The following is a 15,760-nucleotide window of genomic DNA, read 5'->3' as shown; positions in this document are numbered from 1 at the left end:
CTGTAATGAAACTATATGAAATTTTCCGAAATGATCGTTTTTAAAAGGAAGAAAGAAAGGACCTTGGTTGAAAAATGGTTAATAGGCACATTATACAATTGCATTTTATTGTGAAACATAGCATGTACGAAGTTTTGTCATACGTATATTATTTTTATATCGTGTAATATCATTTCTGTTAATTGTACTGTTTCTCAAAATGCAAGTCAATACAGTTTCAAGAGAGAGCGCAGCTGCATATCTCGCAGTTTTTGTTATTGTTATATACAATACTTAACATGATTACATGAGGTATTATCGCACCTCTTGTCTCGTGTTTTTCTAAGAGATTTAATTATTATATTTTATCAGTTATATAATTCAACAATTGCAAATGCATATAAATATCTTAATTTTTGTAAACCCGGCAGAGCGTCGAGAAGAGCAAGTCTAACATTTTCCTCCATGCTTCCTGCACTTCCGGTGTATATTGTCTCCCCAATACGGAAGGAAAAAGATTTGCCATCACCTTTTTTAAATTCTGAAAATTAATTGTTCGTATTTGGTTTAGCAAAGAAACGTCATTCAGGAAAGCAGAGGCATTGTCCGTAAGAACAATTCGTGTACCTGAAACTGCTCCTCCGTTTGCCCGCGTGCTTTGTGCCTATCGGCCAGACTAAGCAGAGTTGCTTCCATCAATGCTGGATCATGTATTTGATGAATTACACTGCTCAACGCTGACACAACATTGGCAGAATGAGCTTGAAATCTCTTATTTTTCGGCAACTCGTCGAAAGGTACATCTTTAAATAACTTAAATTGTTTTTGATACTCCGGATATTCCGTGAAAAGGCTACAAAGAGCGATTTCAAGTTACGTACCAAATTTACAGCAAACCAAAGAGATTTTAGAGAAATAATTAGAAAAATGGAGTTGTTTTAAAGTCTTTGATTTCTGTTACAGAAGCGAGTTACGATGCTAAATCGAAAAATTAAACAAACCTATTATCTATTAAAGTATGGAAATGAATGTACCATTTTATGTGCATACTATTATTCGTATTTGATAAAATGAATTCATAAGAATATTGAAAATACTAAACATTTTCCATTTCTGCTTTTTCTTTATTAATGAGTAGTCATATGTGAAGAGTATATTCGATATCAAAATTGATCATTATAAACAAGAATAACGACATGAAAAAAGAAAAAAAGAGAGAACCATTAATTTACTTCACAAGTCTGTTTTATCAAATACGAATATAACTCTCATTATTGGTACGTAGCATGCAGTAGAGCTAATTTATCCGTGTGTAAAAGTAAATGATGAATGATGAATGCATGCAATCACTCGGCGCTGACAAACAAGCCAACATCGATGAGAAATTTAAATGAATCACTCTGTATATATGTACAGAGTGATTCATTTAAATTTCACAAATATGATTTCACAAATAAATATAAAACGTATTGAAAGATACGGAATTGATTTTTCAAAACGATTTTCGAGAAACTTTTTACCTCTTTTTTTCGCATGTTTCACAGTAGGTAGATACGCTTAAAATCTACGTCTCATAATCCGTCTCCGATTACATTCCGGCTACTTTAATGATATTGCGACATGCAGCCAGATAAACAAAATAAAAAATGCAAAGGCGCATTTCAGAAGCTTGCAAGTTACCAACATTACTCACGGCGTCACACGCTATAATATATCACGGATGCAACATTTTAAACTACAAACGATTCGCATGGCACAACAATTCAATCCCGTATTGCAGGTGATAGTGACATACTAGCGTTGAAATTTTCATAGCACGCATTGTGCCGTGTCTTTTGCGACGCATCCGCGACACAACGCGCATTAACAAACGCAAATGGTATTGCCGAGACGTGAGGGTGTTGACGACGAGGCAACGTGACGTGACGTGGATTTTCGATGATGTCGAGCACGTGCACCGGCAATTCATTAAATAAATAATTAGCCCGCTAGAATGCGGAAGTCCCATCAATGGAAAAAAATTCAAGAGAGAATCTCGAGCACATCGCAAATGAAACGTCATCTATCACTTATTCCTATAACATTTTTCTAATGTATCTATTAATTCTAATTCTAATATTTCTGATATCAATACTGATATATACTGATATTCAATCTATATATATATTATTTGACGATGTTTTCAGGAATTGTTAACGTTTTAGTCTCGGAATGCGAACGATTTCGTTTATTCGTACAGAGCACAATCACCTCCGGCCACTTTCGGTTTATCGTTCTGGCAAATTGGAGCGGATGAAGAAACGATAATTTCACTCACGCGAGCATGATGGCGACTCCAGACGAGACCTCGTCTTTACGTACGATCGCCCATGTGTTCTGCACCAGTCTCTTTTGCTTCTCGGTCATACCGGTTCTCCCATCTACCTTATTAGCCTCGCTCGCAAAGATATCAAGCAAACCACGGAATAACGCCATGTTTACTGCGTCACGTGGTGAAATAAACACCTGATCTATAGAAAACAATTGTTAGAATCGATTCACGCTGCAAGACACGAAACGACTTTATGCACATATTTAATGCGAAGAAAAATTTTAATATTATATATTAATATTATATTATTATATACCTAATAATATAATATTATATTATTAGGTATATGTTATTTTTTATGTCGTCTAGCGTGCATCGATCTTCAAAGGGTGAATTATTCTACAGATATTCTTCAATGAGAAACTCGACTCGTGACAAAAGTAGTTAAAGAACATGTATGCAATAATCGTCTAAATCGTGCTTTAGTTCGCTTTGCATGCATGAATCTCGAACATCGAGCAATAACCGTCTCCTTTCAAATGTCACTTAACTGTTTATGACTAAAACGACGAGGAATCAAACACAAAAGCAATTTCAGGCCGAAATAAGGGAAACAAGCATCTCAACGAGATAATTATATTTTTAGTTCTTAAAATTAAACCTTTTACAAATAATATAACATATCCGTATACGAAAATGATATGGAGTCGAGAAACAATGGAAAACAATCACGAGAAGAAATATATCGCAATACAATTTTTGGATCAGTGAGTATTTTTCCAATTTGTACCCTGCACACAAATACACACATACAAACCCACGTGCATGCGAGGACTAACATCACCTTAACAAACAAAGTATCACGTATCAAGTTACACTATTATTAGAAAAAGGCGCAAATAAATCGAACAGCAAACGATTCTTTCTTTTTTTCTCGGATTAATAAAAATTCACGCATTTGCGGAAGATCAATGTTAAATACGCACCGATAAAATAAAAGAAGAATTATTTAAATTGGAATCAGCTCGTTCAAGTATTTATAGCGACTTTCGTTTCTGATATGATTATTCGTTCTTTTTTAGTAGGCTCGGCGTGATTGCCGTAAACCGTTCGCGCGATGATTGCCGAAACCGCTCGCCGGGAACAGATAAAGAGCATGCAGAGGAAATTGAACCGATACCAGACGATACGATGAAGAAACAGAGCACTGTTTCTTCTGCAAACAGAGCTCGGAGACACTGCGCGAGCAACCACGGGCTGACACGGCGGGGTTCGCTTATCGAGAATCGTTCCAATTACTCCGTAATTCACTATGATATGTCACGTGCCACGCGTGTACATCGCTCAAGCAGCGACTAACTCGATGCTGCTGCCGGCCTAACTATTTTAAAGCCGTCCCCACTCCACTTCCGAGGATACCCAATGAAGAAATTGCGTTACACGCGAGACATTCCGAAGTCAGTAAGCCATCCGCAAATAGAGATCTCGATTAAACAATAGCGGGAAATACGCTGCACGAGGCGAGCGAGCGGATTATTTCCGCGGATAATGCCGCAAATCGAATTCAATGCCGGTGACTATGTGGAATCTGCCAAATGGCCTCGAGGTCCGTCAGAGGACGTGAGCATTTCAAATAATACGCACATGTATTCTACAGTTTTGATTATAAGTCTCACTCTCTCTGTATGAGAAATATGAAAACTGCAGACCGGAAGGACCAATTTTATAAAAAAATATTATTTATTTATTTATATTTTTCATTTTGCGCAATCTACTTACGATCTACTTTTAATATCTATCTTTAATGATAAATAATCATATAAATCCGCGAGCGTTTTAAGGCGGAAGGACAGTTGTGTTGCTTCCCAATCAAGATTCGATTTTTAATATGCGCGCTAAAACGCTGATTAATGAGAAAATGGCGGCCGTATAGTCGTCTGCTCGTCGCCATTTAAACATCGCACGTGCGAGATACGGTTATGCTACGGAACGCGACTACAAATATAGTACGGACATGTGCATACCTGGCGACGATCCGTCATCGTCGCATTCTCGATACTCCGACGAGAAGATAAGCTCCAGCTGAGTCGATCTCCACACGCACACATACAGGCACACAAGAGAGAATCGCCGAAATCCGAAATCACGACACTGGCATAACAGCGATTGCACGCGATACTTGACACACTACGACGCACGCACTTAAATAAGAGACACACTTATTACAAGACACTCGATCGCGGCAGATTTTCGCACGCGCGGATTCACCTTTCGACGCGAGCGATCGTGAGAAATCTCGTGCGGCTCCGGCTTCCGCGGCGGTGCGATTCCATAACTGACCGCCATTCGAAATCTATCGAAGCAGCAGGTTGCGATACTCGAAGTATCGAAACTTTCGATATGGCGAACTCGTGCAGCTCACGGGTGCAACACCGGCGGCTTTGCGTTGCTATCAGTTATCACGGTACGATCACGATAATAATAATAATTGTATATATATATATGACATATTTAGTGCATATATAACGTATGCTCGATGGAATACGCTTCTCACGACGCAATTCTCCGCGTGGGATTCACTTTTGGACGCAGGCAATCGCGAAAAACGCGGAACGAAATTGCATGCGGTCCATACGTTGCAGCGCGATTCCGTAACTGATATGCCGTGACTTCGGCCGTTCGAAATCTATCGACTCGTGACGTCACGATTCTCGAAGCGTCAAACACGATCCGTGCGACACGACGAACTTCACAGCAAATTGAGGATTCACTGCGAATAGCGCGAATTTCTTCGCGGCAATTAATGGAAGGCTCACGAAAAGAGGTTGGATCGGGGCAGGTTGGAATTACGGAATCAGCCATTTGAAATATATATCCCGCCGTTTGAAAACAATAGGAGAGATCCAGAAGGAACGACGGAAGTCGAACCTTGAACTTCACGAGAAAAAGCGCGAAACTAAGTAAGTGCAGGAATTACAGGAAATAAACATAGAAAAAATTTAAAAAAATGAAAGATTTTTAATGTAGAATTTATTTAACGTAGAAATAAAATTCAAAATATTTACGTTAGTAGAAAATGTTGCTCACGCGCGTGCAAAAATGTTCCGCACGGATATGCATCTTTTTCAATAGTCTCGCGCAAATCCTGTACTATGTGCACGGTTGCCGGCATGATTGTATCTGATTAGAAGTTTGTGTTGTTATTGTGACTTAATCGGTTTTGTTTTCGATCACTGTACATCTTTTTGATGATTTACATCGTTTTGGAACGATAATACACATATCTATTTGTGATACATCTCGATCTGCTTCTGTACAAACGCGTAAGTCTTTAAGAGGTTATATTATAACGTCTATCAAGTATTATTTCCTTATTAATAGCTTTTTATGTGTGATTGTTGTAATCATATTAGCAGATGAATGATCTTGTCGTAGAAAATGACAGGATTTCCTTCGTCTCTTAATGAGAAATTTGTAGAATTTTTCTACAACTTGTTTTTAGAATTATTTAAGTGATTACGAGACATGAAATTGATGAAAATGAGTAGCTAATTTCTGATTGTGATCTGAAATTTCACAAAATTTATAAAATTGTAGCATTGTAGAATTATAATCCATAATTTGATGTGTATTTTCAATGACAATGTAACGTCAAACAGATCAGTGGTTTGTCACAATGGACAATGATGACATGGTGGATGAAATTCTAAAGATGCTACATTCAGATAAGAACTTTGTCATAGAAATGCCACCTGCTACAACTCGGAGACGAATACCCAATACATCTCAGTTAGATAATGCATCAAATGTTCATGACAATAGCAAGTGTAAAATGGGAACCGAGTATGTCGAACAGTATAAAAAAAAGGAAGATGAAGACTATTTGAAAGTAATACATGACATGTAATAATATTGCAGTCTCTTCACAGTTGTACTTTATCATCATTACCACATTTGTTTATCATTTCTTACAGTTGATGAACAATATGATCTTCAACAAGTGTGACGTTGTGGACAATATGTCGGAAGTTACTGCAGCTACGGAAGACAAAGTGTTTCAGACCAATACTGATCATATTTACCAAACGTACAACTTTGCCTATCGGCCCAAGATTAATTTACCTATTCTTGAAGTGAAGGACAAGATCGTGTCTATGATCGCGAGCAATTCGGTTGTCGTCATTCGCGGTTCCACAGGTTGTGGCAAGACGACGCAGGTGCCTCAATTTATTCTCGATGCCGAGTTTCAGAAGAAGCAGCACTGTAACATCATAGGTACTCTTTGCGATCAAACTTAGATTACGTTCTTCAAACGTTCGAGCTGCGTTTGCGAAGTATCAAAGTACTTTAATTTCCGACTGATCTGCCATCGAGTATAACGCACGAGAATGTATCTATTTTGTAGTTACGCAGCCGAGGCGTATCGCCGCCCTCAGCATCGCGAAACGTGTAAGCCACGAGAGAGAATGGCCTGTTGGCACACTGGTAGGATACCAAATAGGTTTGATCAAGAACACGTGTGCTGACACTCGCATAACGTATTGCACGACTGGCGTGCTCTTGCAGCTACTCGTAAGTAAGAAGCACATGTTGGATTATACTCATGTTATACTGGACGAGGTACACGAACGCGACGAGGATTTGGATTTCCTACTGCTCATAGTCAAAAGGCTACTACGCACCAACTCCCCGACGGTTAAGGTCGTATTGATGTCTGCGACGATCGATGTGGACAAATTTGCCGAATATTTTTCTACGCCCATGGAAAATAAGCTTCTACCAGCACCCGTCATCGATATACCACGCAGTAACCCGTACAACATTTCTATATACTATATAGACGAAATGGAAAATTTGGGAACTGTGAGTGAATATATATACAGGGTGTCCCGGGTTTTAACCGACAAACTGCGGGAGCATATTCTACTAGTGGAAATAAGAAACAATTCTTATATCGAGTTTGCTTAGAAATGCTTTATTACAAAGTTATAAACCAATATTGAAAAGAAATATGAGATAAGTGACAACGGATTTTTTCACAAAAATAAAAATTATGTGCGCAATGATTTAGTGACGCATTTCAAAATGTTGTCCTTGCACATCGATACAAGCTAGACATCGACGTAGTACAGAATTTGTTACAGTACGACATTCCTGAAAATTTTGTTGCATCTCAGTAACTGAATTAGTAATTCGTTGCTTTAAATCTATCTGGTACTCTCCTGTTAGGAAATCTACGTTGATACTCTCGTACGGCAGCTCGTGCATTTCCGTCACAGAATCCGTACACGAAATGAATATCAGTGTATTCCTCATTTGAAAACACTTTTGGCATTCTGATAGTAATTGCTAGTTGACACGACGATTGAAATCTAACAGCTACTGTTGTGAAAGTAACAATCATACTGAATCGTTTCAACATAGTGAACATGAATACATGTGAATACACATAATATAAACATCTTCGACCTTCCAAATTCTACACTATGTTCCGTTGTTACTTATCTCATATTTCTTTTCAATATTGGTTTATAACTTTGTAATAAAGCATTTCTAAGCAAACTCGATATAAGAATTGTTTCTTATTTCCACTAGTAGAATATGCTCCCGCAGTTTGTCGGTTAAAACCCGGGACACCCTGTATATATATATGTATATCTTAAACATTTGAATGAATATTTCAATATTTAAAAAGAAAATCTCATTATCTTTGCTTCTTTTACTGGTTGCATATTAACAAATCTCATTTTTAAGTCGGATATCGTTCACATATATTTTTCCTAGATATTACTATTAATAAATTAAAGGTAATTTGGTAATTGTTTTGTAGCAAATTCGGTTTAAATGTTATATAATAATAACGCGTGTAGCGGGAGTGTTATTATAATGAATCGTACAAATATATTTTCTTCTTTCCACGATTTTAATCAAAACGTTAATTATATGTAAAATATATTGTAATGTTGTATAGATACCTGACGTAACTCCAGAACCACGACTCACAAAAACTATGTGCGAATTTTGCATACGTGTCTTGCACGTTTTTGATAGTATCGACAAGCCGTCCACTGAAATAGACAACGTTGACAAAGACGAGAGGCCCGCTGTGCTGATATTCCTGCCAGGAATTTACGAAATCGAGGACTTACGCAGTACCATGCAGTCGGAGAAACACGCGGATGCGAAATGGGATATAATTATTTTACACTCGCTAATCTCGACTGAAGATCAAGAGAAGATTTTTAAAAAGCCACCCAAAGGTTTCCGGCGTATCATACTGTCAACCAATATCGCCGAGAGCAGCATCACCGTGCCTAATGCTAAGTATGGTACGTCAGATTTAGATTGATTTCTCTCTTTTTATTGACGAATAATTGATGATAAAATTATTTACTTGTCACCTTTCTGTTTAGTGATCGACTTTTGTATGACAAAACTTCTCGTCGTCAATTCCGAGACCAATTACCAGCACCTCGAACTTTGCTGGGCGAGCAAGTCAAATTGCCAGCAACGCGCCGGCCGCGCCGGTCGCGTGATGGACAGTAGAGTATACAGAATGGTGCCAAAGGCATTTTATGAGGCAAGTATATCATTTTTCCAACTTTCCACGACACCTGCCTGGAACAATCTAATGTAAATTACATTATTCTGCTTTGCAGAAAGTGCTGCGCGATGACGTTGTTCCAGAACTCCTTAGGGCTCCGCTTGCAAAGGTAGTTCTCAAGACAAAGATGCTAAACATGGGCGAACCTAAGGCTATCCTCGCTCTCTCTCTGGATCCACCGAATCTGAGCAATTTACGAAATACTATATTAGTACTGAAAGAAATCGGCGCACTGTTCAACCGAAACGAGAACCCGCGGGAATTCGACGGGGAATTGACTCCGTTGGGTCACATAATGGCTTCCCTTCCCTTGGACATACACATGTCAAAGTTGATCGTTCTCGGTCATCTTTTCGGCGTTCTGCAGGACGCAATCATTATCGCGGCTAGTATGTCCGTGAGGGAAATATTCAACATCGGATTTTACGAATCAGAATCGATCTATCAACAGAAGCTGTACTGGGCTGCCAATTCCGACAGCGACAGTATAGCGTGCTTGAACGCGTTCAAGGTGTGGCGGAACGAGAAAGCAAGTCGCCGCATAAACAGCCACCAACAGGAAAAGGAGTGGTCGCGACGGAAGAATCTCCGCGTGAAGTCGCTACGCGAAATCGACGTTCTCATAAGGGAAATAACGTACAAGTTGAATCACTTTGGCATTCGAGAGAACATTGACGCGAATAAGCACACTTGGGAGAGTCTTCAGGTCACTCGTACCTTCGTTCTTAAAGTTGTAATAGCCGGTGCCTTTTATCCCAACTACTTCGTCAAATTCCCGCATAACCCCGAGCAACGCAAGAAGGACGTTGAAAAGGTGCTCTGCCTGCGCAATCCGATGAACACCATCATCCTACGGGGGTGGCCAGTGAATCAACCCGGATCGCTGTACGCCAGGAAGTTCCAGGAAATCTTCGGACGGCACTTGAACATTAAAAATTACAAAGAACACCTAACAGTGTCTTTCGACCAATCTTCCCGCGTTTACATCGAATATGAGAACAAGAATAGTCCACCGGACGACTCCTTCTTCGTCCGGAGTTGCATCAAGATGCGACAGTGTGGGGTTCCGATAGTGATAGATTTGATGAACGAAACGGAGGCGATTCATCGGGTGAAGGAACTCGGACTCGAGAAGAATGACGGAAATATATATTGTCAAGTACCTCCTAGCCCGGGAGAACCGCCAGAAAGACGGTACATGTACGACAAGAAGCCGTATCCGGAGTTACCGGATCACCGCGATTATCGAACGAAATTGTACCTTCAAGGTCCTTTCTCGCCCGTGGAGATGCAGCTGATTCATCCGGTTACCGGATCATCCCAGGCAATAATTATCGACAACATGTCAGTGAATTCCGTTCTACTCGAGACCTCCGTGGGCAAACGGGGAGGACTGTTAGTGGCGCAAATTATCAATCAAAGTCCCGAAACGAAGCGGTTGACTTTGCGAAATACGACCCTTCTGCCCGACACGCCTGGCCTGGCGTCACTAATCGCTTTAATCTTCACGCCGTATATGGAGTTACGGCGCAATGTTCTGGGTACTTCTTATGCGGGAGCTTATTGCGGGCTAGGATACAATTACTCCACGGGGGAAAGCATATTCAAGGAACACGATTTGGAAGTCTTATTTGATGTCGAGATCACAATGGATGATTTGCGAATGGTACGTCTAAAAACGTTATATTCCTGTTTTTTTTTTTTCATAAGCAACTAATAGAATTTAATAGCACACGAGTTATACAAGTTATACTACGTTTCTAGATAAACAAGTTACGCCATTGGATAAACGTCGCAATGAACTTCGAATATGGGTCGATGAACGAGCATGATGAAAATACAGCTAATTTGATTGTAAATTGTCAGAATCAAATCAAAGGTGCCTTCAAAGAGGTGATATATAAGACCCGCAAGCCACAGGAGTCAGTTTTAATCAGTAACTTTGACAAATGGAATCTATATGACGAATCTCTATTTCTCGAGCCTGCTCGAGAGACCTCGGCAAAAAGTAAAGTATATGGATTACACAAAGCACTGGAATTGAACGAAGAAAACAAGGAGCTCGAGGAGATTGTCAATCACGTGTTGGAATTAGAAATATTGGCACACTCGTAAGTATATATGTATTCTTACAACGTTTCTAGAACTTGAATTTAACAAGTAAATATATTTGCATTTTTATTTTCTTCATTTTTTTCGCGGAACTCTACAGTTGAAACTTGGTCAATTAACTAACTAATAAAATAATAAAACCGCGTGCAGAAAATACAATGTTTTTTTTAGCATTTATTAGAATACATTTTAAAGAAGACACAATCGCGTTACTAACTCACATAAACAATACATGTAATAAAGTATTTCCAACAGCTCTCTCCCTCATATAAATTAATTTCAAAATGTATGATTAATCGTAAAGTATTCCATCAGATTATTATCGATATTTGATCAAATAGAAATAGATACTTTTACTCTGTACAATATTGAATTATTCAATAGCATAATAAACGATAATGATTTGATTAAAAATTAATAATAGCCATTATATTATTTTATATTTTTGTTTGTTCGCAGAGATCCGTACGAGATGAGTATCAAAGCAGTTTATTGTAAATTGTGCCTGACGGAAGTAAGTGGCATTATCAACCTTCGTATACATCTCTGTTCAAAAGAACATCAGACGAAGATGCAAATGATAGATACGGTTGGCGATTTTGGAGAGGACCTACAGAATATAATAGCCAAAATGAGACTATAACGCGATAAGTAAAATGACCATACTTTTTTTATATTTTTTATATATTATTAATAACCTATTTATATGAATAGATATATTTAAGTTTATTCCTCACTGGAGTAACACGTGATACCTGAGTTATCTTATTGTTGAATTCTAAGTTTATTAGTTCATTGACTTGAAAATGAGACTATAAGGTGATAAATAAAATGACCACTATTTTTTTATATTTTTTATATGAATAGATATATTTAAGTTTATTTCTCACTGGAATAACACGTGATATCCGAGTTATTTTATTGTTGGACTCTAGGTTTATTTGTCAAATAAGTGTAATACACAACATTATGTATAACATGATTAATATTATATTTCCAAAGATTTATCATAGTTACGTAATGACAGAGCAATAATTTTGAGATTAACATTGTTTCTTTTCATTTTTAGCTTCCAATGGCAATGTCTTTTGTGTTTTCGAAATAATTTACAGATATATGAATATAGATAAGTGTAGGTACATGTATTTCAAACATATACAGCGTTATACAGAGAAAGAGTACTTACTTTTATTATTTAAATCATTTTATATACACATATAGATGTATATGTATATCTCATCCCCTTTCAACCTCTTTCTCTTCAACCCTTTGTGTTTTATCAAGTTACAGAATTAGATTACATTGCATAATTTGTGATTTTAATCCGCCGTTACTCATACTGAGTATATTTTACTCCTCGGTCACCATAAAATTGAAGTACTTGTCGTTCTCATAAAATCGAAGCAGTTGTCCTTAATGCATAACAATTAAGTCATAATTGTTAATCATCTCCATGTGTGCTGTAAATAGTTAAAATGATTTATAATTATATAGCACATTTTATGTAGCAGTTTAAAGTGTTATGTTAAATTTTACATTTTGACAAAAGTCAGAAAAAATATTAAGATGTTCAATATAATGAAATGATAAAAATTCTTCATTTTTTAAACATAATTTTGCAAACGCGAACAAAAGATTAATTTCAATTAAAAGGAATAATGGCACATTTTCTATATTTGATTCTGAATTGTTTGAGCAATAAAATGTTTTTCATGAGTTCCGTGAATACTAGTCATTTGCATGAAAATTAACACGAGTTTCATACTTTAGTGTCTTTTAAACCTGAACATATGACATGAAACAACTGTTGCTGCAAAAATATATGCATTCAATTTTTAAGAATATAGATAATTGTAAACTATTTACCTGAAGTAATTACGAAAAACGCCCTCGTGATTTGCGCAACTTTGCATTAAGTGAAAGCGGATTAAAGACAAAAGCTTTCGTTGAACAAGAGAACGATTTTAGATTTCTCGCTGGAGGTAGCGAGCGCCAGGCTGCGTGTACAATAGCCTGCCAGGTACATTGGCACCTGCACCGCTGACGTAAGTGCCAGGAGAGGGCGGTGGTGGCGGCGGGTATGGACCAGGTGGTGGTTGCGGGGCACGTACAGGGTAACCCGAAGTAATTCCGCCAGTTTTCGCACCCTACGTACAACACATACATAGAATGGAAATTCAAACATACAGCACGAGTTGATACTTCAATGAAAATGAGGTGGTTATGCCGACTTCCTTAGCAACATTCAATTCAGCAAACCCCTGCATTAAGAATCAACGCAAAGTTTTGAATCCTGCCAAAAAAAAATTCGCACGGACTTTTCGACGACGCAAAACTTTGTATTAATTTTTAATACAACGTATTTTGCGAGCAAAATCAACATGGACTTTTCGGTCCGTCCAACAATTTCAATGTAACGAGAAATATTACCCAGTGTTACGACTTTATCTTTCGAAGCATTTCGCTGGGACATTAATTTTTAACAAATGCGAGTGCAACGTGAAAATTTGAGTGAATAATGGACTCTTTTAAGTGCAACCTGAGGTTGTTGTTGAATCGGTATGGCTCCACCGTGAACAGTGACGTGATTCGTCGGTCGTAAGTAAAATTTATCCTCGCCGTAAGTGCCCTTGTGTTCCATTGTATGCAAATTAGTTACATACGCTGCAAAATTTAAGTTGTGAGCAAGACGAGTACATGAAATCTTCACCATCCATCATCGACATCAAGAAACTTTCGAACGAAACAAACAGTGCGTGTTACCAGCGTGTGTAGCCAATGGTGCCCTGCCTCCAGAAAGATAAACGGGTTTAGCCGACTCTGAGGGTTCTCGGGATGGTTGCGACACGGGTGCGGAATAACTGTAGACATTCTGGGCTGCAGGCGCCGAGTAGAAGCTCGATGCGGAGTACTGATTGTTCTCTGTAAAGAAAGCCGGGTAAAAGGAGAAGGGAAAGTATATATAAGTATATCCGTGTGACATGTTCGTTCATGTGAAAGCAGCGGGGAAATGCTCTTTAGTGTCTCTTGAGGAAGGAAGCAAGGAGTGGACGCGAAAGGGCAAGTTTATTCACTCACTGTTCCAGAGGACTGCTCGAGAATCACCGGACCTCCTAGCAGCTTCCTCGGATTCTACACAGGTACACATGCATATAGATATATATATATGTATATATCGGTATAGATATAAAATACAATACCAATGAGCAACGTCATGTCATTTACGACTTGCGTATCCTATCAAAATTCACTGCTCGAGAAACTGGTCTTCATGACGTTTCCGTTTCAATAGAATGTTTCCTAGATTCTCACTAAACGAGTACTCACGTGTTGCCACATGTCTGTAGGCATATGTGGCACTTTGTACACTTACTGGGAGGTGGCGGATTGTAATTCGGAATGGATGGCGGCGGTTTGTAGCCGTACGCGCTATGATATGGAGACGCAGCGGGCGGCGGCGACGGGCTGTGAGACCTTTTCATGGTACCCTGAAAGTACGACAGATTGAAATCCATTTTACGACGGGAGCGCGAGACCGAGTGAAGTCTCTGTTTTCTAACAAGCTGCACACACATCGAGATGGTAGAAGCTTGGGCTTACACTCGGTATCAAGTGCGTAGGTGTGCCAACCGCGACTTTGTAGAGAGGACTGCTGCTTCGCTGCATTGGTAAAAACAATTGAGAATGCATCACTCTCGGACTCGTCGCCGGGTATCCCCCCACTGTTGCGAGAACCTCGGAACAAACGCTGGAAAAGAAAACCTTGTCTCGAGATGCTGCTTCTTCAAGAGCTACAGAGTTGCAGTCACGACGCTAACCTGGTTTCTTTTATAAGCTGTCGTCTTCTATCGTCCTCATTCAACACTTTCTTCAACTGCAAGAATAATTGGTGCTTCTCTTCCTTTAATTGGCAGAGTTCGTTCTCCAGAGTGGCGATCTGTTCTCGCGTTTCTCCCAGCGTCATCACGTCTTGCTTCTGTTGGCGTTCTCTCTCCTTGCGTAAACGCTCCTCCTCCGCATCGGCTTCTTGTTCTGAAAGAAGGTAGAAGTACGTAGTTTTTCTTACTTGTAAAGACTGAAGCAGTAATGTCTACATAAACATATGTCTAAGCGTACAATTCTTATGTCGCAACCAAAAGATGAACTTGACGTTACCTTCCTTTTTTCGTTGACGCTCTCTCATGATATGCGCCTTTAATCCTTGCCACATTTGTTCGTTGCGTTGGGGAGGTGCGCCACCTAAAATCGCTGGCATTTTCCTGTTCTACGATGTGCCTCGTATAAAGTATATAATATAAGGATAACAGTTCCCTTTGCCACGATGCGTAATCTAAAATACCATGGTTTTGTTTTTGAACGAGGTTATGGTAACCGTTGTTACAAAAGTATCTCACAAAAGTATTTTGCTTACTCTTCTTTATGTTCCTACTTAAAAGATACATTAAAAGAAATACCATATGAACAAAATAACTAAAAATATAAAACAACGTCTATAAGAATGCTGTGAGCTGCGTCGCTTCACTTGTCTTCATCGTATTCGATATGATAATGCTAATTCTAATATAAAATTAATATTTTCCACACTTCACGTTCACTAAAATTATAATTATAAATTATATCTTAAAACACAATTTAACACGATTAACATTTAACTCAGTATTTGTTCCAGAATGTTCCATAACCTATGCGCTATGAGTCATTGAATTATGAAGGGTGCGGTCCACTTAGCGCTACAAAACATTTTCTATCAAAAG

At 38.6% G+C, this 15,760-nt stretch overlaps 3 protein-coding genes across 9 annotated transcripts; 1 reads left to right on the top strand and 2 right to left on the bottom strand.

The window, feature by feature from the left end:
- Positions 1–90: 90 nt before the first annotated feature.
- LOC105288209 (cytoglobin-2) lies at positions 91–3,661 on the bottom strand. 2 transcript variants are annotated; one of them, XM_011354290.3, is made up of 4 exons: positions 3,471–3,661; positions 2,297–2,489; positions 607–832; positions 91–520 (listed from the first exon to the last, which is right to left on the bottom strand). In XM_011354290.3, the coding sequence occupies exons 2-4, from the start codon at positions 2,452–2,454 to the stop codon at positions 389–391; spliced, it is 516 nt and encodes a 171-aa protein (XP_011352592.1). In that variant the 5' UTR covers positions 2,455–2,489; positions 3,471–3,661; the 3' UTR covers positions 91–388. The 2 variants fall into 2 exon arrangements, with proteins under 2 accessions (XP_011352592.1, XP_011352593.1); XM_011354291.3 differs by lacking the exon at positions 3,471–3,661 and adding an exon at positions 3,277–3,440.
- Positions 3,662–4,314: 653 nt separating this feature from the next.
- LOC105288211 (probable ATP-dependent RNA helicase spindle-E) lies at positions 4,315–12,178 on the top strand. 3 transcript variants are annotated; one of them, XM_011354300.2, is made up of 9 exons: positions 4,315–5,250; positions 6,034–6,179; positions 6,265–6,565; positions 6,696–7,153; positions 8,262–8,619; positions 8,704–8,870; positions 8,950–10,560; positions 10,659–11,005; positions 11,466–11,649. In XM_011354300.2, exons 2-9 carry the CDS (start codon positions 6,036–6,038, stop codon positions 11,647–11,649), a joined length of 3,570 nt encoding a protein of 1,189 aa, XP_011352602.1. In that variant the 5' UTR covers positions 4,315–5,250; positions 6,034–6,035. The 3 variants fall into 3 exon arrangements, with proteins under 3 accessions (XP_011352602.1, XP_011352601.1, XP_011352600.1); XM_011354299.2 differs by having other exon boundaries at positions 5,950–6,179; XM_011354298.3 differs by lacking the exon at positions 4,315–5,250 and adding an exon at positions 5,283–5,613 and having other exon boundaries at positions 5,950–6,179; positions 11,466–12,178.
- LOC105288210 (G protein pathway suppressor 2) lies at positions 12,093–15,733 on the bottom strand. Of its 4 annotated transcripts, none has more exons than XM_011354294.3 (10): positions 15,418–15,733; positions 15,162–15,336; positions 14,825–15,038; positions 14,580–14,754; positions 14,380–14,494; positions 14,085–14,138; positions 13,758–13,928; positions 13,546–13,670; positions 12,873–13,153; positions 12,093–12,466 (listed from the first exon to the last, which is right to left on the bottom strand). In XM_011354294.3, exons 2-9 carry the CDS (start codon positions 15,259–15,261, stop codon positions 12,971–12,973), a joined length of 1,137 nt encoding a protein of 378 aa, XP_011352596.1. In that variant the 5' UTR covers positions 15,262–15,336; positions 15,418–15,733; the 3' UTR covers positions 12,093–12,466; positions 12,873–12,970. The 4 variants fall into 4 exon arrangements, with proteins under 4 accessions (XP_011352596.1, XP_011352598.1, XP_011352597.1 ...); XM_011354296.3 differs by having other exon boundaries at positions 14,607–14,754; positions 15,418–15,732; XM_011354295.3 differs by having other exon boundaries at positions 13,770–13,928; positions 15,418–15,731.
- Positions 15,734–15,760: the final 27 nt, after the last annotated feature.

Source organism: Ooceraea biroi, chromosome 11 (genome assembly GCF_003672135.1).
Source record: "Ooceraea biroi isolate clonal line C1 chromosome 11, Obir_v5.4, whole genome shotgun sequence".
Lineage (NCBI taxonomy): Eukaryota > Metazoa > Arthropoda > Insecta > Hymenoptera > Formicidae > Ooceraea > Ooceraea biroi.
This window is presented reverse-complemented; position numbering and strand designations above follow the sequence as displayed.

Bases quoted from the DNA above. Each gene is read 5' to 3' on its own strand.
- LOC105288211 (XM_011354298.3), top strand. From the start codon at position 5,967: ATGGACAATGATGACATGGTGGATGAAATTCTAAAGATGCTACATTCA. The intron at 6,566-6,695 runs GTACTCTTTGCG...TCTATTTTGTAG, and splicing joins GCAGCACTGTAACATCATAG to TTACGCAGCCGAGGCGTATC. The intron at 11,006-11,465 runs GTAAGTATATAT...GTTTGTTCGCAG, and splicing joins TTAGAAATATTGGCACACTC to AGATCCGTACGAGATGAGTA.
- LOC105288210 (XM_011354294.3), bottom strand. From the start codon at position 15,261: ATGCCAGCGATTTTAGGTGGCGCACCTCCCCAACGCAACGAACAAATG. The intron at 13,929-14,084 runs GTGAGTGAATAA...CTTTCTTTACAG, and splicing joins TCGAGCAGTCCTCTGGAACA to AGAACAATCAGTACTCCGCA. The intron at 13,154-13,545 runs GTTGCACTTAAA...TGTTGTACGTAG, and splicing joins CGATTCAACAACAACCTCAG to GGTGCGAAAACTGGCGGAAT.
- LOC105288209 (XM_011354290.3), bottom strand. From the start codon at position 2,454: ATGGCGTTATTCCGTGGTTTGCTTGATATCTTTGCGAGCGAGGCTAAT. The intron at 833-2,296 runs GTGAGTGAAATT...CGCTCTTTGTAG, and splicing joins GGAGTCGCCATCATGCTCGC to CCTTTTCACGGAATATCCGG. The intron at 521-606 runs GTACACGAATTG...ATTAATTTTCAG, and splicing joins AAACGGAGGAGCAGTTTCAG to AATTTAAAAAAGGTGATGGC.